General features: G+C 57.0%; 2 protein-coding genes across 3 annotated transcripts; one reads left to right on the forward strand and one right to left on the reverse strand.

The window, feature by feature from the left end:
- Nucleotides 1-13: 13 nt before the first annotated feature.
- Nucleotides 14-8,960, reverse strand: KLHL21 (kelch like family member 21). The gene is made up of 4 exons (XM_032863291.1): nucleotides 7,903-8,960; nucleotides 5,396-5,801; nucleotides 1,613-1,685; nucleotides 14-542 (listed from the first exon to the last, which is right to left on the reverse strand). The coding sequence occupies exons 1-4, from the start codon at nucleotides 8,921-8,923 to the stop codon at nucleotides 249-251; spliced, it is 1,794 nt and encodes a 597-aa protein (XP_032719182.1). The 5' UTR covers nucleotides 8,924-8,960; the 3' UTR covers nucleotides 14-248.
- A 6,699-nt stretch (nucleotides 8,961-15,659) lies between these two features.
- PHF13 (PHD finger protein 13) lies at nucleotides 15,660-22,214 on the forward strand. 2 transcript variants are annotated; one of them, XM_032863294.1, is made up of 4 exons: nucleotides 15,660-16,028; nucleotides 18,586-18,687; nucleotides 19,882-20,416; nucleotides 21,050-22,214. In XM_032863294.1, exons 1-4 carry the CDS (start codon nucleotides 15,990-15,992, stop codon nucleotides 21,274-21,276), a joined length of 903 nt encoding a protein of 300 aa, XP_032719185.1. In that variant the 5' UTR covers nucleotides 15,660-15,989; the 3' UTR covers nucleotides 21,277-22,214. The 2 variants fall into 2 exon arrangements, with proteins under 2 accessions (XP_032719185.1, XP_032719183.1); XM_032863292.1 differs by lacking the exon at nucleotides 15,660-16,028 and adding an exon at nucleotides 17,243-17,773.
- Nucleotides 22,215-23,317: the final 1,103 nt, after the last annotated feature.

Below are 23,317 nucleotides of genomic sequence, written 5' to 3' on the forward strand. Positions count from 1 at the left end.
CGCAGGTGGCTGCTCTTCCTGGACCCAGGGAGGGGCGTCGGCCACTGGTCGTGGTCGCAGCTGCGTATCAGGCTCTCTGAGCACAGGAAGTCTCCGGGGTCAGACCCTCAGGCTCACTCCACAGCCCGAGCCCAGGCTGCACCCGCTGAACCCACCCCGTCCTGGTGCGCGGAGGTGGGGGCTCACCGCCCCCCGCCGCAGCCGTGTCGCAGTACCTGTGCCGAGGCCCTCCCCGGGCCGGGCCAGGGCTAGTGCAGCTCGTCGGGGCTCTGCGGCAGCCGGGGCCGCACCACATCTGCGTCACTGCTGCCGCTGTCCAGCTCAAAGCCACGGCCACCCGGGGGCACCTGGGGCATGAACTGGCGGAAGATGCTGACGCTGCCGTGCCAGAACGTGGGCTCCGGGAGCCGCCCCACGACGCTCCAGGCCCGGGTCTCTGGGTCATAGGCCTCCACCACGTCCGAGAGTTCAAACGTATTGTCGTAACCGCCTGAGACGTAGAGCTTCCCTCCAAGGACAGCCAGGCTGCCCCCGACGTGCACCTGTGGGCCCAGGGAACGGGCAAGTGGCGGCTGGCAGCCAGGGCAGGGCGGAAACCACCAGCCTCTGTCCATGGAGAAGGTGCCCGGGACCCACGGGCAAGGTGGCCTCTGCACCCTTCCCAGGATGGACCAGCATCCTTCCTACAGCCCAGCTCAGGAAACAGGCCCCATGGGGATCCCAGGCCACGCCTGGTCCCTGTGATGCTGGGAGGTCGCCAAAGCAGCCTCTGCTTGAGGCAGGCTCAGCCCCATCACACAGGTGGGAAAATGGCCCTTTATGGCTGATGGAGGCAGAGCCAGGACTGGACTCAAAGTCTGGGCTCTGAACCACGAAACTGGACGGGCGCACCTTTCCCAAACCTGCCATTAATAATGGGTAGGTCATTACAGGGCAAGACAAAGTTGCATTTCCTAAACGTAAAGTTGTTAACTGGAATGTTGTGAATTGCGACAATTGTCACAACTGCCATGCAGAGGTAGCATGGGAACGGATTTGGAAATTTTAAGGAAGACAAAAAGACGGGGGTGGGTATATACAACTGTCAGGGACTACGGAAACTGCCCACATGGCCAAATGCCGCCACGCTTCCCCAGCTCCGTCACAGGGTCGGGCTCAGCACCCCTCTTCCTGACTTCCCAGGGTCACTCCTGTCTGACCTCATGCCCTCTGCTATCCCCTTGTTCACTCTGTTCCAGCCACACTGGGCTGTGAGGCTTCTTCTAAGACCACACTAGGCACACCCAGCCCCAGGGCCTTTGCACTTGCTGTCCCTCTGTGGAATGTTCCTCCCCATATACTCTCTGACTTACAGCAGGCATCCAGTAAATACGGTTCTGCGCAGATGAACTTGCTAAACTGTCTGACCCTGGGATTTATTTAAGGTCTCAGTGCCACACAGTATGAACTGAGGGAAAAACCTGTCCTCTATTACGTGAGAGAACGCTGTGAAAAAGGCCTCAACACAGTCCCTGGCCCCCCCAGGCCTATTTCCCAAACACACCATGGCAACGCGTTAGCCAGAAAACAGGACCAGCCTGTGCTTCCAAGGCCAACCTGTTTGTATATTTACCTGATTCATAGATGGGATCTTGTCCCATTCGTTCTTCGTGGGGTTATACACGTCCACCTCCGCAGAATCGTCCCTGTGGGTGGGAGGAGAGGAGGGAATGTGTCGGAGCCAGGAGGAAGCATCCTTGGGTGTGAGAAGCTGGAGAGGATGGCCACATAGGCCCCGCTCCTGTGGGAACTTCTTTGATGCCATCTGGCAGTCCAGAGGCCGGTGGGACCTTAGCCCTTGTTTGCAGGGTCCAAGTTCAGGCCCATACCAGCTGGCCTGGGTTCTGAGCTCAGAACCAGACTCTGCTTCTCAAACCTGAAGATCTCACCTTCTGGTGCCTAACCCTCCCCACTGCTCTACACCAATGTGGCCTCCCTGCCCTCACGGCCGCCCCCTGGCTGGCTTCAGATATGAACTCATCACAATTCTTCCCACCTGTCTCCTCTCGGTCTTCCAATCTGGGCTCGTCCTCCCTCCTATGGAGGACTGGGCCAGGCCATCCTCTGCCTCACTGCCCATCGCCATGCATCCCGACTACTCCTAGGCCACGGCGCTCCCCTCCGCTGTCAGCCTCCCAGCCTCCTCCTGTTCCCTGCTGTGTCCTGGATGCCCGGCAGGACAGCCACAGCCACAGGAGAGAAGTACCTGCGCTGCCCTTCCCTTTGGGGTCAGGATCCTGCAACCTTGACATATCCTTATCCCCGCCAAAAAAGGCTCAAAGGCCCAGCCTCGAAAAGCAGAGACACTAACCCCCAAAGGGCAGTGACAGTAACAAGTCAGGGCTCAGCAGAAGGGCGAGTCCGCGCACAGGTTAGGCCTCGGGGAGCGGACTGCAGCCACTCCTCCCGCTGCCTGCCGCCATAAGCACAGAGCAGCCACTAGGGCTGGACGTACTCCAAAAAAACCTTACTTATGGACACAGAAATTTGTATTTCGCGCAACTTTCTTTTTTTAATTTATTTATTTGACAGACAGAAATCACAAGGAGGCAGAGAGAGGAGGAAGCAGGCTCCCCGCTGAGCAGAGAGCCCTATGCGGGGCTCGATCCCAGGACCCTGGGACCATGACCCGAGCCGAAGGCAGAGGCTTCAACCCACTGAGCCACCCAGGTGCCCCATCGCGCAACTTTTCTTTTTTAAAAGATTCCATTTATTTACTTATTTGACACAGAGAGACAGAGCACAAGCAGGCAGAGAGGGAGAAGCAGGCTCCCCACCGAGCAGGGAGCCGGACGCAGGGCTCAATCCCAGGACACCGGGATCATGACCTGGGCCGAAGGCAGACGCTTAACTGAGCCACCCTGGCGCCCTACGTGCAACTTTTCACGTCATAAAATAACGCTTCTGCTTTGAGTTTTTTCCTCCAACCATCTCAAGATATAAAAACCGTTCCTAGTTTGTAGTCCCCATGATGAGGACAATTAGCAGCAGAAGCTGCCGCTCCCAGCTCCTCCTCCTGCGGGGAAGTGGGCATCCCGGGCAAGGAGCCTCACCCAGGGACCGAGGCAGGGCACTGGAGAAGGGAGTGGCCCAGGACGGCAGCTGGCAAGGAGCTGAGGCCCCTGCCCAGTGCTGGGTACCCCTGAAAGAGTGGCCTGGGGACGGAAGCCGCCCGGACAGGGGGCATTCTGAGCAGGGCGTTACGTGGCTAATTAGGCTGAGGGGTTCATGAACTCAGTGGCTCTGGGACAAACACTGCAGTGCATCAGAATGAGACCTGGGCTGGGGCGCCCAGGTGGCTCAGTTGTTAGGCATCTGTCTTCGGCTCAGGTCATGATCCCGGGGTCCTGGGATTGAGCTCCGCATCGGGCTCCCTGCTCGGCAGGAAGCCTGCTTCTCCCTCTCCCTCTGCCCCTGCTTGTGTTCCCTCTCTTGCTGTCTCTCTGTCAAATTGGTAAATAAATCTTAAAAAACAACGAGACCAGGCCTTTGCCCACACTGTGCCCCTGGAAGACAATCGGGCCACTCACTCTCTCCACCTGCTCCGGGGGAGGGATTGGGGCAGAGCTGAGCCCCCCATCTCCAGGCTGTAATGGCTTAGGTGAACACATAAAAAGGAGAATGAACAGTGGGCATGGAGGGCACCCTAATGCTTTCATGGGGGGGGATGTTAGTAACTGACAGAGGCTCGGAGGTGAAGGAGGAAGGCGCAGGGGACCTCGGTGGGCTGACTGGCCCTCGCGCCCGTCTTACTCTCCATCACAGGGCAGGGAGGACACTCTAAAGGCGCCCCAGCTGGAACTGCTACTGAAGGGCTGAAGCCAAGGTCCTGGCGCTCTGAGAAGTATTTATAGCTGCCCCACCCCCTCTCTGAAGACATCTACCTTGACTTGGGGGAGGGAGAGCTGGGGGAAGGGTCAGAGGATGTTTTATAACGGGATAGAAGCTGGCAGAGATCCCGGGGCGTTCTTGCAGCGCACACAAGGATGCGTGGCAAGCGGGGCCATCTCTCTTCTGGATGTGCCCACCAAGAAAGCCTGGGAAGGGAGCCAGGGGTCTGGGGGAGCAGAGCGGAGGGGCAGAAAAGGCCAGTGCAACGTAGAACGCGAGACAAGGCTTACAGCTGAGGCTAACATACTTCCTCGGAGGCTCCCAAGTCAAAGCCCCTGGGGAGAAGGCGATGGAGGAAACCGCAAGTCAGACCTTACCCTTCCCTCCTGGTCCCAAAGCTTCCAGACAGGCTCTGGGCCAAGAAGGGAGGAGCAGGGACGCACACCTGTAAGTTCTCTCTCTCCCTCTCACACACACACACGCGCTGTGCGTAGCAGGCAGGAGCCCCGGGATGCCCAATGGCCCACGAGGAGAGGGCATTTGGCTGTGGCAGGTCATCCAGACCCCTGGCCGCCCATCTCTGCCCCACACTGGCAAGGACACAGCCTGGCCCTGGGAAACCATGATACAGTGACATCACACTAGGACCGGGGTTGGGTATCCTTGGTTCAGACCCGGTGCCATCCCGTCGGCCTCCGCTGCTGCCCGTGAAGCGGGAATGACCAGCGATGCCCATCGCCTCGGACAGTCACAGATCAACTCGGAGATGGGCCACGCACAGCTCAGGGCCCTCACAAGTGCTATCGTCACTGTCCCTGTGCCCCCCAGGTAGATCTGGGCCCTGCTCCAACCCGGGTCCCTCCCCGTGGAACCCTGAGAGAAGAGCATCGGCTCCACAGAACCGTGAGGCCCCCTGTGCCAGGTCAGGAGAGAACCTGCACACACGCACCGAAGGCCCAAGTGTTGCTGTAAGTCGAGGGGTGGAGCGGAGCCCCCACTGGGCTCTCGGACCTGGCAGCCGGGCACGACACTCTGCTCGGTGAGCACGGGGTCCCTCTGACAAGGCAGCACCTCCCCACTCAAGTGAGCTCTCCCTTAAGACTTTTTAAGATTCAAAATCCCCCTTAGGTAGGACAGGTTTCTTTGTAATAAACGGTTCCTGGGAACCACCAGGGCCGAGACCAGGATCCTCCAAGTGGAAGAGAAGGCAAAGCAACACACTGTATTTAGCTTCCGGGAATCTCAGAAAGTTCTCTCAAAGGACCTGACACTAATCAACCAACCAATCAGTCAATCAAGAGATCTAACTCCATCAGTTTGGATCCCCGGACTCAGAACACCCAGAAGCCCACAGAAACTGTTCAAAGAAATGGGGCAGAACAAAGGCTCCAGGTTTAGAAAGGTCTAGCCCGGGATCCCAGCTCCAGCTGCTTCCCCATCTAGGAGATGAGGAGCACGGGGAGGAGGGGACTCAGCACGGGGCCTGGGGAGGAAGATGGGAAGAGGTCGGCCGCCGGGGACTCACCTGATGAAGTACATGAGTCCGTTCAGAGTCACGGTCTTGGGGGCAAAGGACCAGGGCGGGAGCTGGCCACAGTCCACCAGCGACCACAGGTCCGTGTCCGGGTGGTAACACTGCATCACCATGGTCTCCTTGCCGGCCAGGGAGCCGATGGCATAGAGGCGGCCACGGCACGCGGTGGTGGAGCAATTGTCCATGGGGTAGGTCATGGGCTGCAGGGCCTCCCAGGAGTCCGTGGTGTGGTCGTAGCGCTCCGTGCTGTCCGCGGCCACCACGTACAACAGCCCATCCAGCACGGACGAACTGTGGTACTCGCGGGCCTTCAGCATGGGCGCCACCTCCGTCCACTCGTTCACGCTGGAGTTGTACCTCCACACGCAGTCGTAGAGCCGGGAGCCATCAGACCCACCTGCAAGGACGTGCAGGGGATAGGTCAGCCCCTGCCGACATGGGGTGAGTCACCCGCCCCTGCCTCTGCGAACTTCCCCCGAGGGACTCTCCCAGGGGAGGAAGTAACTTTGTTGGGTTTCAATGTAAACACCCTTCCTCTCCCCGCAAAGCCATGGCTGGGGGCTGGCTTCATGCGGGGGTAAAGGCTGTGCACCTGCTGACCACAGCCCAGGAGGGCAAGAGAGCCTCAGGCCGTAAGGACACCGCTCCATCTGTGTGGGTCAAGCAAAGGCCCTGTAGCCGGAATTCTAAGTAAACAGAAACCTCGGTCTAGACACCCCCCATACACTGTCGGACACCTCAACCGAAACAGGGCATCCGTCTCAGGGCCAAAACTTCTGGGGAGCCTCAAAGCAGAAGGGTAGGGAGCACAGGGACTGGTTCAAGGAATTCTTGCCTTCCTGGGCAGCCCCCCGCCCCAAACAAGCCAGTGCCAGGACGAGTGGAACTCGGGGGCTCTGGTTCTTGACCGGGTGCAGGTTACCTACACATGCTCCGTCTGGGTACACGCATCAAGGCCCACAAGTACAACGCCCACTCCCTCCACGTTTCTTTCAGAAAAGAGCTAACCCCTCGCGCCACCCTCCAGCGCCACTAGTGGGGCTGGCTATAATCATCAACTAAACCAGGCCTACCCGGCACATTAGAATTTCCACAGTGTGAAGGGACCCCAAGCACTCTGGGGGCCACATCCCCTCCTGTCTACAAAGCTGGCGCCACAGGGCAGAGGACGCAGGACATTCTATCCGTCTCATAGCCCTGAGCTTTTTAAAAGACAAAGCTCTTACGAAGTGCACTCCGCCTACTTTCTTCCTTGTAAAGGATAATTGTCTGGGGCAGCTGAAGCCGGCTTTGTCGCCCCCGTGAAATTCCCTACAGGCAGCTGTATGGAATGACCCAGCCACCTGTCTAAACCCAAAGGATTATCTGCTCGGCTGAGACATTTATGGAAGGGGTGTGCGAAGTTGAGCGAGCCTAACTAGTTCTGGGAGGGAGTTCACCGGCCAGACTTTCATGGGCTGGGAGAGCGGAGCTCCCAAACACAGGGCCGATCTCAGGTCGGAAAGAGACCGATTCCAGCATATTCCAGAAAAGGCTAAAACTCAGCAGCAGGCCAGGGAAGAGCTGAGCGTGTCCTCAAGCCGGGATTCCTCCACTTGTCAACCGTAGGTGGGGGGCACCAGAGTTCAGAGCTGGCTTTTTCCTGAATGTGCCGGGCTGGGCACAGCAGCGCTGATGGCCGGGGCCGGCCTCAGTTCACTGACTGATAACAGGCTTCCGCGGAGCAGGGTTCTTTCCTTATATAGCTGTCACAGACACCGCCCCTCCTCACCCCAGGGAAGGAGGTAGCCCCTTGTCTGAACTGGGATTTCTCTTTAGTGAAAAATGTGGGAGATGCCCAGGACCCGAGCAGGCTGGGACCCGCCCAGCATGACTCGGCAGTGTTTTGGGGTTTGGGCCAAGTAACTGGAAGAAAACCTCTTAGCATGTGACCATGTTTACAGTCGCTGGGCAGGGAGCAGCCTAAACACCATGTGACCCCCAGCGCACAGCCTAGGTGCAAGCCCGAGGGAACCCTGTCACTGGTGACAGGATGAGTGCGTCAGGGGGGCCATGTGGCTCAGCTGGGCGGGAGAAATCCCCAGGACCCGGAACGGATATCTCAGGGAGCGCCAGCCCCTGCCTGTCTCTGGATTCCTTAGGGAGAAGAAAGCACCCATTGTATGGGGTGAATGCCCCTCTATCCGCTAGCCAAATGGGGGTGGGGGCACATCCCCGGCAAGGAGGGGGCTCATCCGTCATCTAGGCCGCCCCCCCACCAACAAAGAGCCCACAAGCAGCTGCTCGTCCCCGCTCACACAACGGTCTTCTAGGTCGAAAGCACCAGCTCTAGAAGTGTACCCACTGGCCTGCGGGGGGCGGGGAGTGGGTAGGGAAGGGGCCGCTCTCACTGCGGGGCGGTCCCGGGATTCACAGGTTCCTCCAGCAGGAAAATGCCCTCCCCCAGGGGCGCAGGAGGCTAACCCGGGGTCCTCCCAGCGGGCCCCCAGTGCCCTCACCCGTCACGTAGATGTCGTTGCCCAGCGCCACGATGCTGTAGCCCCCGCCCAGGTGGTCGGGGAACTCGGCCAGGTAGCGCCACTGGCCCGTCTGCGGGTTGTAGCAGTCGACAGTGACCAACTCGTCGCAGTCCTGGTCGCAGCCGCCCACGAGCACGAGGATCTCGGCGAGGCCGGTGGAGGGGCGCGGGCGCATGCGGGGGCAGGGCCCGCGGTCGTGGCGGTCGTAGCGCGCCGCCTGGAAGTCGCGCGCCTCGCGCAGCAGGCGCAGGCAGGGCGGGCAGCGCGCCACCAGCGGCTCGGCCTCGACGTGAGCCAGCAGGTAGAAGCGGCGCACGAAGGGCAGGCGCACGGCCTCGAGCAGCTGCGGCCAGTGCGCGGCGCGGCGCGGCGGGTCCGCGCGCACCCAGCGCAGCGCCAGCTGGTAGGCGGCCTCCTCCTTGGGGACGCACAGCCCGTCGTCGCGCAGGTAGCGCAGCAGACGCGCCAGCGGCAGGCGCTCCAGCTGCTCCGGGCCCAGCTCGCCCACGTGGCGCAGGATGAAGCGCTGCGCCGCGCTCGCCAGCCCCGCGCAGCTGAAGGCCTCGGCGAAGTCCTGCATGTCCAGGCAGTTGGCCAGGTCGAGCTGCTGCTGCAGGAAGGCGCCGCACGCCTCCTTCACCGCCGGGAACTGCAGCAGGTCGGCAGCTCGCAGCAGCGGCTCGGCGTTGTCGCCGCTCACCGCCACGCGGCCCGTGTAGCTGAAGTCGAGCAGCAGCTGCAGCATGTCGGGCGGCACGCCGTGCAGGCGCACCCGCTCCGCGCGGCTCTCGCGCAGCTGCCCCGCGAACATGGCGCGGAAGTAGGGGCTGGCGGCCGCCAGCACGGCGCGGTGCGCGGGGAAGTCGCGCCCGCCCGCCGCCTCCAGCGTCACGTCCAGGAACTTGCGCTCGGCGCGGAGCTGACTCAGGCCGCGCAGCAGGCTCAGCGCGTGCGCGGGGTCCGAGAAGGGCAGCACGGCCAGAGGTGCCGGCCGCTCCATGGCGCCGTCGCTGGGGGCACTAGGGCGCGCCGCGGCCGGGGCCAGCGGGAGGAACACCGCGCGCGCGGCGCCGCCGCTTTAAGTAGTGCCGGGAAAGGCGCGGCCTCGGGGGGGCGGGCCCTGGGGGGGCGGGGCGTCGCTGACCCCCACCCACTTAACTCCTCCGGGCCCGGCGCCGCCGCCCGCCCCGCGCCCGGGGCTGAGTCACCGCCCGCCCGCCCCGCGTCCGCGCCTTTTCGGGGCTGCTGGCGGGCCCCCGCTCGAGCCGGGCGCGCGGGGTGACTAGAGTCCTCTCTCCGTCCGGGCTTGGGGACTCTAGAGTCCGCCCGCGGCCCACCGGGCCCGGCTGCGGAGCGAAAGCCAGCGGGGGCGAGCTCCACGCCCGGAACCGAGCCACCCCTTTCGCTCCAGACTTCCCCACTGCATCCCGAGCTCCTGGGCGGCTCGCTACAGTGCCCTTTTCTTGTTTTGTTTTGAATTCCACTGGTTCCAAGCGTTGCTGGTTAGCCGTATCGCTGGGCAGATTTCAGAGGACGGGATTTCCATGATTCAGGACCAAAGCTTGAACAAGTATAAGCTTTTTAGAGTTTTTTTCTTGGCGCATTTATAAGTGACACGGGGCCAGCTGCCAGGAATCCGCTCCACTGTGTTCCTGCAGGAGTTTCAAACTTGACTAACTCGGTCATTAACTTTCGTCAGCGCACAAGGCGCAGTTTTACTTGTCGATCCACAGAGACTCGGGCTCCAGAGCTGCCTTGAGAAGGGGCCAGGCCTGCTCAGGCTCGACCCAGGACCTCCTGGCCCCCTCTCCTGGAAATGCGAGGCGGAGGGTTAGGATGCGGTGGCAAGAATTCAGAAGAACCCACTAAGAGGCTGAACAAAAGGCTCAAGGACCAGAAAATTATAATAATACAAGTAATGTAAATAATTCCGGGGAAAACAGTTTTTCCTATTCCGGGAGAGGGGACAGGAGGGGCCCTGGGACAGTGCCTTTAGCTCAAGGTCAGACAGGGGACTGCCTTAAAAACCAGGGGTGTGGGCGTTCAGGAACGTCTGTCACTTGTGAGGGGACTGTGAAGAAAGGAATCTTCCTTATTTTGGTTCCAGGAGACACAGTGCCTGCACTTTCAACGTAGCCATGGTTTTTCTTTAATGTATGCTTTGCCCACTTTAGCCAAGACCCTTATTTCAACTCCAGTCCTTTTTGTTTCTCTGAAGAAACCTGGGTTTTGGTAATTCAATAGCCCCCACCCAGGCCCGCGTGGGCCTTGCAGACATTCCTGGGCGTCACCTCACCCACTCGCCCACATGTGTCCCCGGGTGGGCCAGGCACACGGGGTGGGGGTGGGGGGCTTTGCTGTCATTTCTTGGTCCCAGCTAAGCGGGTGCAACCTTTGGAGAAGACATCTTGTTTTGATTCCGTCTCTGAAATGCAAACTACAGGCTTTCCCTTGTCCTCATGAACCTCATCATCTTGCCATGAGAATGTATCTGGTCCACATTTCGGCATGGGAAGCGCAGGCCTGAGTAAGAAAACATTCAGGTACCCAGGCAGCTGCCTGTTGCCCATAGATGGACTGTTCACACAGCAGCATTCCTGGGCCCAGGAGCCCCGCCAATAGCTTACTTGCACAGGCTTTGTGACAAGAAAGTCTGAGTAGCCAGGAAGTGGGATGTTTGCAGGGAAAAGTACTCCAGTCCCTCTGGGTCAGAGCACGTCCACCTTGCGGAAAGCAAAGCTTTACTAAATCAAAAATGTTTCGGCAGTGAAGAACGGAGTCCAACTATTTCGTGTAACTATTTAAATAAATCAGCTTTACTGTGAAGGCTTGATGAATGATGATGATGCATATGTTTACTGAAATGGAAAGATATTCACGCTGTCCTGTCGAGCAAAAAATCTGATTACCCGCAGTGTGACCCAGTTTGTTGTCTGTGTTCATGCGCCTACAAAACAATTGTGAAGGTAACATATTCTCCAGGTGGTTAGGTTTGTTTTGTACGGGCTTGCCTGTATTTTCTGTTCTGTGTATTAAGGAAATAATAATACAAGTTTAAAATAAAATTAAAGGTTCAGTTTTTGAGAAAAAAAGGTATACTAATATCCAGGACCTAAAAGGGGAGCATTTGAAGGCATGGGTACATATCTAAGTCAACAAAGGAATGCAGTCAGAAAATAAAGAAACAGATTTAGCCCCATCAGCTGTGTTTGGAAATTTGAAGAACCTACTAACCCAGGCATGCTATCTGTTCCTTTTTTCACTCATCAACCTTAAGAGTTCAAGATGGGAATGTGAGAAATTCATTTACTGAAGTAGGACCATGTGATCGATACAGTCGGCAAACTCTTCAAATGTCATTCCACAGGCAGCCATGGTAGAAACACTAGTGTTTGGTAAAAAAGGTGTTAACTCTGTCAACGACCCATGATTTAGGGGGAAATGTTTGTATTTGAAGATTAAACTTCTGGGGAGAGGGTGGCTGGTGGGCTGGGGGTGGTACGGACAAAAAAAAGATTAAACTTTAAACGATAAAAGTTTTAAAAATTTACCTCTTCCACAATCAGGAAAGTGGTCTCTGCCTGAGTAACTTCTTTATAATAATGTAATTTAACATGATTTAACAAATAATGGTACCATTTCATTTTAAACATTTACACTCTGCAGTTTTGATCTTGGAATGCTAATTTTAGGCAGATAGGACAAGAGGGCACGGAGATCATTTTACAAAAGCCACTGTTATCCTTTTCTCCCCCCTCTGAGAACATTTAGGAACACAAACTTCAACACTGATACCATCAAAAAGAGATTGTGGCTCCTTTGCTATGGTACACCCTGATTCTGTTTCTGGAGCACCTAAAGTGTGGCTTGTGATGAACTTACTCTACGTAAAATTTCCCTTAAGGAACGCTACAGTATTCAGTATATTTATTAAGTGCATTATTATATGTAAAGGAGACACTCTAGATCAAAACATTTCAACAGTATCTGGCATAGCGTTAGCTATTAATCTTTATGGTTTACCGGTATGAGCGGTAACACAGCAAATTCATTTGATCTCTGTGCATAAGTTATTTCCCTTGTTTTTTTTTTTCCAAAGATTTTATTTATTTGACAGAGAGAGAGAGATCACAAGTAGGCAGAGAGGCAGGCAGAGAGAGGAGGAAGCATGCTCCCTGCTGAGCAGAGAGCCCGATGTGGGCCTCGATCCCAGGACCCTGGGACCATGATTTGAGCTGAAGGCAGAGGCTTTAACTCACTGAGCCACTGAGCCACCCAGGCGCCCAGTTATTTCCCTTGTTATACAAAGAGTTGACAGTACATGGCTTAAAAATTGTTTAATGACTTAAAACTATTCACACATACATATATACATATACATATATGTATTCATACAGTGGTAAAGCTACTAAAAGTTGAAACAAGACTTGGGAGAATTATTTCTTTTTCCTCTCCTGGGGACGGAAGTGGAAAAGTCAGAAAATTGCTGCTGGCAATGATCCATATAAACTCCATAGTATTAAAGCTGAGCCACCAACAAGCATTTCTGGAAAAAACAAACCTTTGGTTATGTTCATGTCTGCACTCAAGCACTGAGTTATAATGGGAGGCAGAAATCTTTCCTGAATGTTCCCCAAATGAATGTAGTGTGGCCAGTGAGATTTAGAAAGGTGAAGCTATATTTGGTAACCCAATTAAAATAACTACATTCTCAAGTTACTTACTGGGAAACTATGGTATTCTTAGTATTTTAAAACTTGTCACAACCTGTGTGAACGTTGGTTTTTTTCTTCTTTTCCAAAGAACTATAATCATCAGATTTTTTTTTTTTTTTTTAAGCAGAAAACAAGGAATCACAGACTCTGAGAATCTGGCTACTGTGGAGAATGCTCTTGCATTAATCCTTGAATTCCAAATTTGCCCCTTAGAGCCCAGGTGTAGTACAGGACACCTGAGAAATAAACTAGGTAAACCAACTACATTCTCCCACGTGTACATATTATGCTATTGAATCTGGGTCAGTTATTAGTATTCTAGTCCTTCCCTGAGTCTGGGGATAGGTTGGTACATATAATGTCTAGATCTCCTCCAAACGGTTAAATTTCTAAGGGGAATCAATGGAAGGAGGCCAAGAAGGTCCTCCATGAAAATACTGGAGTGGCGGGCAGGGAAACTGAAGCAGACTACATCAGGTAGTACTGGTCACATCTGTGTACTAAGAACTACTGTAAATGAATAACTTATTCGAGAAATATGTATTGTGGGAAGCCTGGGTAGTTCAGGTCATGATCCCAGGGTCCTGGGATGGAGACCCATGTGGGGTTCTCTGCTCAGTGGGGAGCCTGCTTCTCCCCCTACTCTGTCTGTAGCTTCCCTTGCTTGTGCTGTCTCTTTTTCTGTCAAGTAAGTAAATAAAACTAGAAAAAAAAAGAAAACCTATTGAATACCTATCCTGAGCAAGAGTTATCACTGTTACATGACACAACCCAGGTTTGGAATGTTCTTTCCTCAGTGTGACTGAGTGGTTCCATTCAATATAGATCCCCAAATTCTAGGGTTTTGTCATCAAGTCCATTACTTTTTTTTAAAAGATTTTATTTATTTATTTGAGAGAGAGAGAGAAAGAGAGAGAGAGAAATCACAAGTAGGCAGAGAGGCAGGCAGAGAGAGAGTGGGGAAGCAGGATCTCTGCTGAGCAGGGAGCCCGATGTGGGGCTCAATCTCAGGACCTTGAGATCATGACCTGAGCCCAAGGCAGAGCCACCCAGGTGCCCCCATCAAGTCCATTATAATAGTGAACAAATTCTTTATTTCACTTTAATGGGAAGGAGACTTAGTATTTACTATGTGAAAAATTACATCACAGTCAACAATGATAAGTTACAAAAAGTCCCTTATTTGGGGACCCCTGGGTGGCTCAGTGGGTTAAAGCCTCTGCCTTTGGCTCAAGTCATGATCTCAGGGTCCTGGGATGGAGCCCCACATTGGGCTCCCTGCTCATCCGGGGGCCTGCTTCCCCTCCCCTCTCTCTGCCAGCCTCTCTGCCTACTTGTGATCTTTGTCTGTCAAATAAACAAATAAAAATCTTAAAAAAAAAAAAAGTCCCTTATTTGTACTTCACCTCCAATCAATATTCTTTTCAGCATTTACACGTTAAAACTAAGGATCCTTCGTGGTGGCCCTTCTTATTCAGGCAAAACAAGCTGCTCCTGGTAATCAGGCCCTGGACAACGCTGACTGACCTCAGGACATTTGCTCTGGCCACGGCGATCAGGTAACATTCTAAATGCGACTAAATGACCTGAATGTGACCACTCTCTACGAAGCTGTCGGTGACGTTTCCACAGGCCAAGTCCAATGTCGGTCTTCAATCTTACTAACTTTCTAGAGACCCTCAGTTTGTTTCCACATTGGGGAGCCCTCCAATCCCGGAAGGCACTGCTGAAACCACAGTAAACGACCATTTATGGAGAAAGGAACTAGATCAAACTTTTATAAGTTTCAGAAACTGAGGCTCAGAAAAGTACTCCTGAAATAAACCCAGTCCCTTCGCCAGCAGTTTCCTTCGGAATTGTCTTAATCGAAACGGCGAGGGCTTCCCTCCCTCAGGTTCTTCCAATCATCCTTCTGATTTAGCAGGTCCGGGGGTCAGTTTTCTGACTCGAATTTAAAATTTTACGTCCCTCCTCTTCAACGCGGTTCCTTCGTCTTCGGAGCTGCCCAACCTGTACTGAATCACCCGGACTTTTCCTCCCGTCGAACGGTTCTCAGAGGTTCGGCCGCCGGGCCTGCTCCGGGGCTTCCGCAGAGCCGACCACCTCCCACCCGGCGGCCAGTCGTCGGCCTTCGACGCGTGAACTTGGGAACCCCGCAGGCCCAGCGAGTGAACACCGCAAACTCCGTCAAATACCAGTAAAACCAGTCGGTACCAGATCCCTGAACCGCGCCTCCCCTCACCCCGCCGCTGTAACCCCGGGCGGAAAAGGCCGATAATCCAGTGAAAGTAAGAAAACAGGGTGGTCCCAAGATCAGGCAGAGGAGACAGGGGGAAAAGCGAATGTAAGACCAACATCTTCCAAACCCCGATAACCCCGGCACAGTTTTCAGAAACGCCGATCCTCGACACCCCCACGCGGGTCCTACAGACACCGGGAGGTCCTCGGTCCCGCCGTCCCAGGACCCCCGGGCCAGGAGGAGCCGGCCAGAATATCCCGGCCGCGAAAACAAGTTGGCCCCGCCGGGTCCGAGCCCAGGGGGCGGCCGCGACGTCAGCGCCCGTAGCCCCCGCCGCGGCGACCACGGCCCCACAAAGGGGCACGAACCCCCAAGTCCAGAAGGAGACGGCAGCCGCCGCCGCTGCCGCCCTCCTCGACCAAGGCCGTCAGCCCCGCCCCCACCCGCCGCAGCGACCCCCTCCCCTCGCCCCCGCGGAGACCGCGGCGCTACCGCTCGCGCCGCCCCTCCCCCACCGCAGAGCCAGCGCGAGCCTCCGCACCTCCCCCGCTCCGGCAGCCTCTGGTCCCGGAGACACCGCCCCCACAAACCGGGCAGCCGCCGCGGAGCTCTATGGGGGCTGGAGTCCGCGAGGCGGCCTTTGTACGCCTCAGAGGCGGAGTTGGGACTACTACTCCCACAATGCTCCGCGTCTACCCCCGCGCTTTCGGCTTCCCGTCGCCCACAGACTACATTTCCCGACAGCCCTCGCGGCTCTCCCGCCCTCCCTCCCGAGACACGAGCCGAACTGGGCGTCAGGTCGGGGAGCGGGTCGGGTTCCCGCTCGCCGCCGCCGCCGCCGCCCCCCGCAGCGACTCTCCCGCCTCTCCCACCGCGCCGGCCGCAGGAGCTGCATCGCCAACTCTGCTCGGCCGTGGAGCTGCCGGCCCGGGAGCACTGAGCCCCGGACGCAACGCGCCGAACCCCCTCATCATCTCCAGCCGGGGCGACCCCTCCCGGGTCCGCCCTCGCTCTGCGCGGCCGCCGGAGCCCCCAGCCCTGAGCGGCTCGGTGGCCCGGCGCCCGCATCCCGGTCCCCTGCACTCCCGTAGCCGCCGCCCCCCACCCTGAACATGGACTCCGACTCTTGCGCCGCCGCCTTCCACCCAGAGGTGAGTGAGGGCTGCGTCCCGACCGCCCCTGACCACCTCGACTCCAGTCCTGCGCTCCCCACAGCCGGACCCCCGCCGGCCGAGCGCCGCCCTCCCCTCCCCCAGCCTTCCCTCGTCGCCCCCTTGGGCGCCCAACCCCGCCCCCCACTCGGGCCCGCGCCCCGTCCTCCCTGCCGGCCCTCGCCTCGGCGTCCCTATCGCGGGCGTCCGCGTCTTCACGGCGCCCCTTCCCTCGGGCCGCCGCGCCCACCCCTCCCCGGCCTCGCGTAGCCCCGGGACCCGTCTGCGCCCCCGTCCCCTCCCCGCCGGCTTGGCTTACTCCTTCCCCGCCCCCGGGGACTCAGTTCCAGCCGCCGCCGCCTCGCGTTCCCGCTTCTCTTAGGAGCCCCCTCCCCCTTCCCGGAGGAGCTCGCGGTCCTCCTCGGACGGGGACTCCGCTCCGCGCGCCCCCGCCTGCTCCCTTAATCCCCCGGGCCCGGTAGTCCGCGCCCCGCCCCCTGACTCCCGCGCGGCCCCCGCCCCCTTCGGTGCCGGGGGGCCTCGTCCTGCCGGGTCCCCACCCCCGCAAACACCCGAGTCGAGCCCCCCACCCTCTGCTCGCTCTCTACCCCCTCCGAGTCCCCCGTCCCCCGCCCCCCGGCCGCGGGCTCTTTCGCCCCGCCCCGGCTCCCCCTCCTTCCGGGGATCGGCCCTCGGTTCTCCCGGGCGGCCCCTCTGGCGCCCCCGCCCCGGTGCCCTCTCCCTCCGGAGGCCCGCGGGGCCGGGGTGCGGGTCCAGCAGCAGGCGGGTGGGGGAGGCGGCGCCGGGCGCGTTCGCCCGCCGCGCTGCCGCCTCGGCGGTTCGCGGGGCCCACCAGCTCCGGACCCCGAATCCCGCCCGGCTTCCCGCGTCCCCTCCCCCGCGGGATGGGCCCCGTACCTTCCGGGGCCGAGTGTCGGCGGGGGGCGGCTTCCGCGGAGGGCGGGGAGGGGGCCGCACCGCCATCTGCTTTTCCTAAAGGCTGCGAGGCAGGCGGGGCGGGGGCGGCGCAGGTCCCTCCGCCCAGGGCCCGAGGGCGCCGCCGCCTTGCGCTCGGCGTCCAGGCCCCCGACCCACTTGTGCGTGTCCCCCGCCGAAATAAAAGTTCTCCCCGAGAGTTTGAGGGCCGAGGGCTGCGGCCCTCCCACTGCGGCCGGAGCGCGGGCGGTCAGTTCTTCCCGGGGGTGGGGGCAGGGTCTCTCCGGCGCAGGAAATGCCGGGGCCGCTCGGAGGCGGGTGCTCCGCCAACCTGCGCGCCCCCCGGGGTCCGTTTGGCCGCGGGTGGGAGGCGGAGGTGGTCGGCTAGAATCTAGCGGAGAAAATAAGAAGTGGGGCCCTTGGAAGGAGAGCTGCGGACAGTACGCCGGGTGCCCGCCGCTTTCTCTGCCTTCCGTCCTGGGAAGGGGCTGGGCTGGGTCCAGGAACCCACCCCCCAGTTTCCTGTCCCGCGTTCGTCCTTGCGGGGTAGTGGGACCCTGGGCCCTGGAAATGGTAGCTGAGCACGTAAGGATGGGGTTGGGGTGGGTGCTGAAGTGCGTAAAGGAGACCTCGGTAAATACGCTAGTCCAGTAAGCCCGAATAAAGCAGAGTTGTTTTGCTTAGTAGCAAATAAGGGTTCTTTCTCCCAGGGCGGCTCTTCCTCAGAAGAAAAACCCTTCTTGTTGAGGGTGTTTCTAGATTGAATGGAGACAGGACACAAGCCAAACCCTTCGTATTTCATTTTCAGGGTGCAAGTAAACCCAGCCTGAGCATTTCTGGTTTATTTTCTGAATCAGAACATTTGGGTGCTGAGCCCCTGGATGTTGGGTGCTGCTGCGGCAGGGGAGGGAGAAGCAGGAAGTGCTAGGAGGAGGGGGTCCGCCTGCAGCCCTGGCTGGGGAGGGGTCAGGCGTAAGTGAGCTTTGTAGGATCAGGGGCAGTAGACTTCCGAAATCACTTAAAATACTTTGATTTCAGGGGCGCACGGGTGGCTCAGTGGGTTAAGCAGCTGCCTTCAGCTCAGGTCATGATCCAGGGGGTACTGGGATGGAGCTCCTCATTGGGAGCCTGCTTTTCCCTCTCCTTCCACCTGCCCCTCTAACTGGCGCTCTGCCTGCTTGTGCGCTCTCTCTGTGTTGAGTAAATAAACAAGTCTTTAGAAAGATACCTTGGCTACAGCTGCCGCTGGACTTTGTTTTCAAAATGGAAAATCTGTAGCAAAAAAGTAGTTGTTAGAGCTCCTGATAGGCCTGCAGACCATGATAATGTTGGAAAATGCCACGGGAGCACTAAGAAGTAGACTCTTGCTGGTGTTTTTATCTCCTGCACGGTTTCCCAGCATGCTCGGCGGAACATCACAATACCCCTCTTTCAGCCTTCTGAGTGCAGTGTTATTTCTTGACCCAAACCTACCTTATCTTGTTTCTGAGAGTGTTTGTAAATGTAGCGGTGTGTTTTTGAGTCGCTGACAATAAAAGCTCCATTTGGCTTAGTTTTGTTTCTGGATTCCACCTGCAAGTGCCTCCTCTCACATGCACCCCGTCTTCTCGCCCGCTAACAGGAGTGCTCCCCCAGTTACAAGAGGCGCAGGACTGTGGAGGATTTCAACAAATTCTGCACCTTTGTCTTGGCCTATGCTGGCTACATTCCTTACCCAAAGGAGGTAAATCTTTCATGCTTCTGCTGGCAGTGAAACCAGTGGCCAGTGAAACCAGTGGCGGGGTGGGGGGGTCTGGGTGGGGTCGTGTGGGGGGACGCCAGACAGCTGTCAGGTAGAAGCCTTTCTTGAAAATAGCCCAGCCTGGCAGGTGGTTCCTAAAAGTCTGACGGAACACGCGGGCTTGTGTAGAAAGGATTTACTAGACTTATGAGTGTTGGTTTGCAGGTGACACGTATGGTGGCCATCTGCCCTGACTGTCCAGGGCTTACTGAGGGCCTGCAGTGGCCGGGCGGTGTATTACAACATCTGGGACGGGTGTCGATCCCCATTTTACAGATGAGGACGCTGGGGCACAGGCCTGGGGTGCCGCTGGGTGGTTAGGGTCCTCACTGTCCTTCCTGGTGAGCCACTGGCCGGTTGCTATGTGCATCGTATTATAGAATCTTGGGGACTTGTGGCCCAAATCCCATGTTTTAAGGGATTTTTTTTCCCCGTGCTAGATAATGGGTACAACTGAGAACCGCTGTTGTCACGGTGCTCAAGCTTGTCTTGTTCAGGGCTAAAAAGAAAGGAATCTGGTATTTCGAAGAGACCAGACCCCGGCACTGGCTTATCTTTTCTGTTTGCTGTGTACGTGGGTAAATGCTTCCTTTGTGCCACGCAGATTGTTGCCACTCTTTGCAAATAAAATGCTTGAATGCTGTGAAGGAACTGTAGGGATTAGCTCACTGCTTTGGGGCAGTAATTATATAGTTTGATTTTGTAGTATTTGGGATATCTGCAGTTTTTAGAAAGATTGTCAGGAATTCTCAAAACTAATTTAAATTCATTTAATTAAAAAAAAATACACCCCTTGGGAGGGCAAATGGAAGGGAGATTTTATAGTCGGGGAAGATAAGGGGGTCGGAGAGGGTATTCTTCGCAGCTTTCTAGAGGGTTAGAGGGCGTCGAATGAGTTCCTGGCGCTGGGACAGGGGCCGAGGGCTCAGCAAAGGAGGGTTTTCCTCCTGGTGGGTTAGCATTCTATCTGGAAGGTCGTGGTAAAGTACGCAGAACACCATTCCAAAAGAGCACCCCTTAGAGAGCGGTTCTGATCGCCCTTGTTGGTGGGCTGGGGGCGTGCCCGGGGAAGCTCTGCTGCTTGCCAGGGACTGGGCACGCCCCTCGACCCGGCTACCTGTGCTTCTGTCCTTTCAGGAACTCCCTCTGAGGAGCAGCCCCAGCCCTGCCAACAGCACCGCTGGCACCATTGACAGCGACGGCTGGGACGCTGGCTTCACTGACATTGCGTCCGCGGTGCCCCTGCCGGTCTCCGACCGCTGCTTTGGCCACCTGCAGCCCAGCCTCCTGCAGCGGGCCAAGCCCAGTAACTTCCTGCTGGACAGAAAGAAGACAGACAAGCTGAAGAAGAAGAAGAAGAGGAAGCGAAGGGACAGCGATGTGCCCGTGAAGGAGGGGTACATGGGGAGCCTCTTGAAGCTGGAAGCCGCTGACCCCTACGTGGAGACCCCCACGAGTCCTGCCCTGCAGGATATCCCCCAGGCCCCCGGCGAGCCCTGCTCGGGCTGGGACTCCGACACCCCTTCCAGCGGGTCTTGTATCACTGTGTCGCCTGATCAGGTCAAAGAAATAAAAACTGAAGGCAAACGGACTATTGTCCGACAGGGAAAGCAGGTGGTATTCCGGGACGAGGACAGCACTGGCAATGACGAGGACATCATGGTGGACTCAGGTGAGCACTGACGGGCTGCCGTGCGGGGGGCTGGGGGCCTGAAGGGTGGTCCCTTCCCTGGAGGGTGACAGCACAGTGTGCCCCCCACTCCTAGGAAGGCAGGTATCCGAAGGTGGACACCGAGGTGTTTAGGAAGGGGGTGATTGCGGCCAGAAACAGCTGAGGTTCCGGGACAGGCTTTAAAATATGAAAGTACAGGGACGCCCGGGTGGCTCAGTCGGTTAAGCGGCTGCCTACGGCTCAGGTTATGATCCCAGCATCCTGGGATTGAGTCCCACATCGGGCTCTCTGCTCGGTGGGGAGCCTGCTTCTCCCTCTGCCTGCCACTCTGCCTGCTTGTGCTCGTTCGCTCTCTCTGACAAATAAAATCTTAAGCAAAAAAAATGAAAATACATACAGCTTCCCAGTAAATGTCTCACAGCTAGTTCCTGGGGGCGCCGCACACGGTCCAGTGTCCCTCGTCATGCGCGGACTCCGCGGCCTGCCCTCGAGTGTGCGTGTGTTGAGGATCAGGCTTCACTGCGGCTCCGCTGCTCTGCCCCGTCCCAGCCTGGGCTGGGGGGAGGGACCCTGCTGGGGAGGGGGCGCAGGAAGCGTTTTCTGTCCTCTTCACCCGCGTGTCTGTCCCTTCAGATGACGACTCCTGGGACCTCGTCACCTGCTTCTGCATGAAGCCGTTTGCCGGCCGCCCTATGATAGAGTGCAACGAGTGCCACACCTGGATCCACCTGTCCTGCGCGAAGATTCGGAAATCCAATGTTCCGGAAGTGTTCGTCTGCCAAAAGTGCCGGGACTCCAAGTTTGACATCCGCCGCTCCAACCGCTCCCGGATGGGCTCGCGGAAACTGTTTCTGGACTGACTGTTGGTGAGCGAGCAGAGCATGGGCGAGGAATCAGAAAGGACGAGGGGCCTTTTGGCCCCTCTCTTAGTTGAGCACAGAACTCTCAGCTCTGGTGCGGGCAGACCCCTGCCGTTCAGGTGCCTAAGCCAAAGGACAGGCTGTCCAAGGTATGACCTGTACATAGCCAGTGACTGAATAAAATCCTTGTTGGCCAAAGCTGCTGCTAGAGCTGTGTTCTCTGCAGTGGAGGCGGACTCACCACCCGAGTCCAGTGGGTTCGGCTCGCCTGCGAGCGAGGGCCGTGGTAGTTGTGGATTCTTGCTATCATTGTTAACAAGCTCCCGCCGGTTGGAACCAGTGCTGTTTTCCTGCTTCCGCTGTCTTGGGAGAGGAGATGTTCAGTTTCCCAGGCCTGTTAACGAACAGCCATACGTGTAAGCTTTTTCTCAAGTGTAAGTCTTTGACCGTAAGTGTCTGTACAGCAACCATCGAGCTGCCCCTACCTTTGTGGCCTGCCCTCTCCCTGCCTTGGCTGCTACCTGTCCGTCCCCGCAGGCTCCCAGCTGGAGTCGTCTGGTCTCACTGTGAGAGGAGCCCTGGGGCGGTGGCTAGCTAGTGATCCCTAGGTTTCCTTCTGTTTGTTCAAAGGGACAGTATGTGCCCGTTTCTTGGCGGAAAAGGGGTTGGTTGGGGGGTTGAGGTGGCCCGTGTTCATAACTCAGTTTCCTGTTTTGCACGATGTAAAAAACCTGTCTTTTTGCACGATATAGCCAAAAGTATTGGCAGATTTCTGCCGGGGTGCCCTTCCCAGTTGGTGTGTGAGGTCCTAGGGGTGCCCAGGCGAGCTGTTTTCAAGCGAGAGGGCACCTGGAGTCTGTCCTCTCTTTCCCTCACTTTGTTCCAGTAGCAACGTAAAGGTTAGGCCGTCACGGCAACAGCGTTCCTCTGCTTCATGAGGTAGACTCGAGGGGAAGGCCTCGCCTGTGGTTGATTCTTAGGGTGCCCTCACACAGGCTGGCCTGTGGTTTCACAGGGCACGGTTAGGATTTGAAAGCTTTTTTGTTTCGTTTTGTTTTTTTTTGGTTTGAAATTGGTGAGTGAGTGATACGGTAACATCGGCCTCCAGGAGTGTACCACTGAGCCGTGCAGACTTGTTTAGATCTGAACTGGGGCCCTGGACTGCGGAGGCTCCTGGGCAGGCCAGCCTGGAGAAGCCAGGAAGTTTGCCTCCGGCGCCCACAGGGCTCTGTCCGAGGGCCGTGGACTCTGCGGCGCTGGAGACTCTGGGGCCTGCAGGGACAAGAAGGCTCCCACTTTCTCCGAAGTTGACAGTGCTCTTTAGCAGTTCAAATACTCTTCTCAAAATTGTTTTTGTTTTTATTTTTTATTTTTTGGTAAGTGGACGGGTGTGTTTTCATACACATGGTTTCTTCTGAAGCATGAAAAGGGAAGAATGCCCAAGTTGGTCATATTTAATTTATAGCAGGGCGGACCCCCAGCCTCCCTGCTGGGGTCTTCATGTGGCTCCCTGGTGCCGGGGGACTCTGTTCACATTCTCTCCCCGAGGCACAAAGGGGCTTGAACTCGAATTGGCTGACCAGAGCCCGTGTTGCGCTAGTATCATTCATGCTTCGCCAGCCAGCTGCTTTTTGTTTTTTGTTTTGTTTTTAATTCTGTTGCTTATATTAACACAGAAATAGAAGTAGTTTCTGAAACCCAGTTGATCGTGAAGATCCCCAAGGGAGAAGTTCTGCTGTAGAGAAGAGTAGTAAGAAGCAGGCTTAGAAACCACTTTCTCCCCAGACAGCTGTCTGGCTCTGATGAGGGCAAACGTCCAGGAAAAGTTGGAGAGGAATTTGCCAAAGATCTGCCCCTTGACGTTGCCTGTCCAGTGTCTTCACCACGATAATAGCCAAAGTTCCAAAGTGTTTTTCTTTTTTAAAAAAACTCCACGAAGTTTTAAAAGTGCATTTAAAAATACGTGTGGTTTTAGAGTGGAACTGCCAGGCGTGGCGATTCCTGTATTGCTCTTAGAAGGTTCCATGCCTGGTGACTCCTC

This window comes from Lontra canadensis, unplaced genomic scaffold (genome assembly GCF_010015895.1).
Source record: "Lontra canadensis isolate GAN:19392208 unplaced genomic scaffold, GSC_riverotter_1.0 scaffold25, whole genome shotgun sequence".
NCBI classification, from domain to species: domain Eukaryota; kingdom Metazoa; phylum Chordata; class Mammalia; order Carnivora; family Mustelidae; genus Lontra; species Lontra canadensis.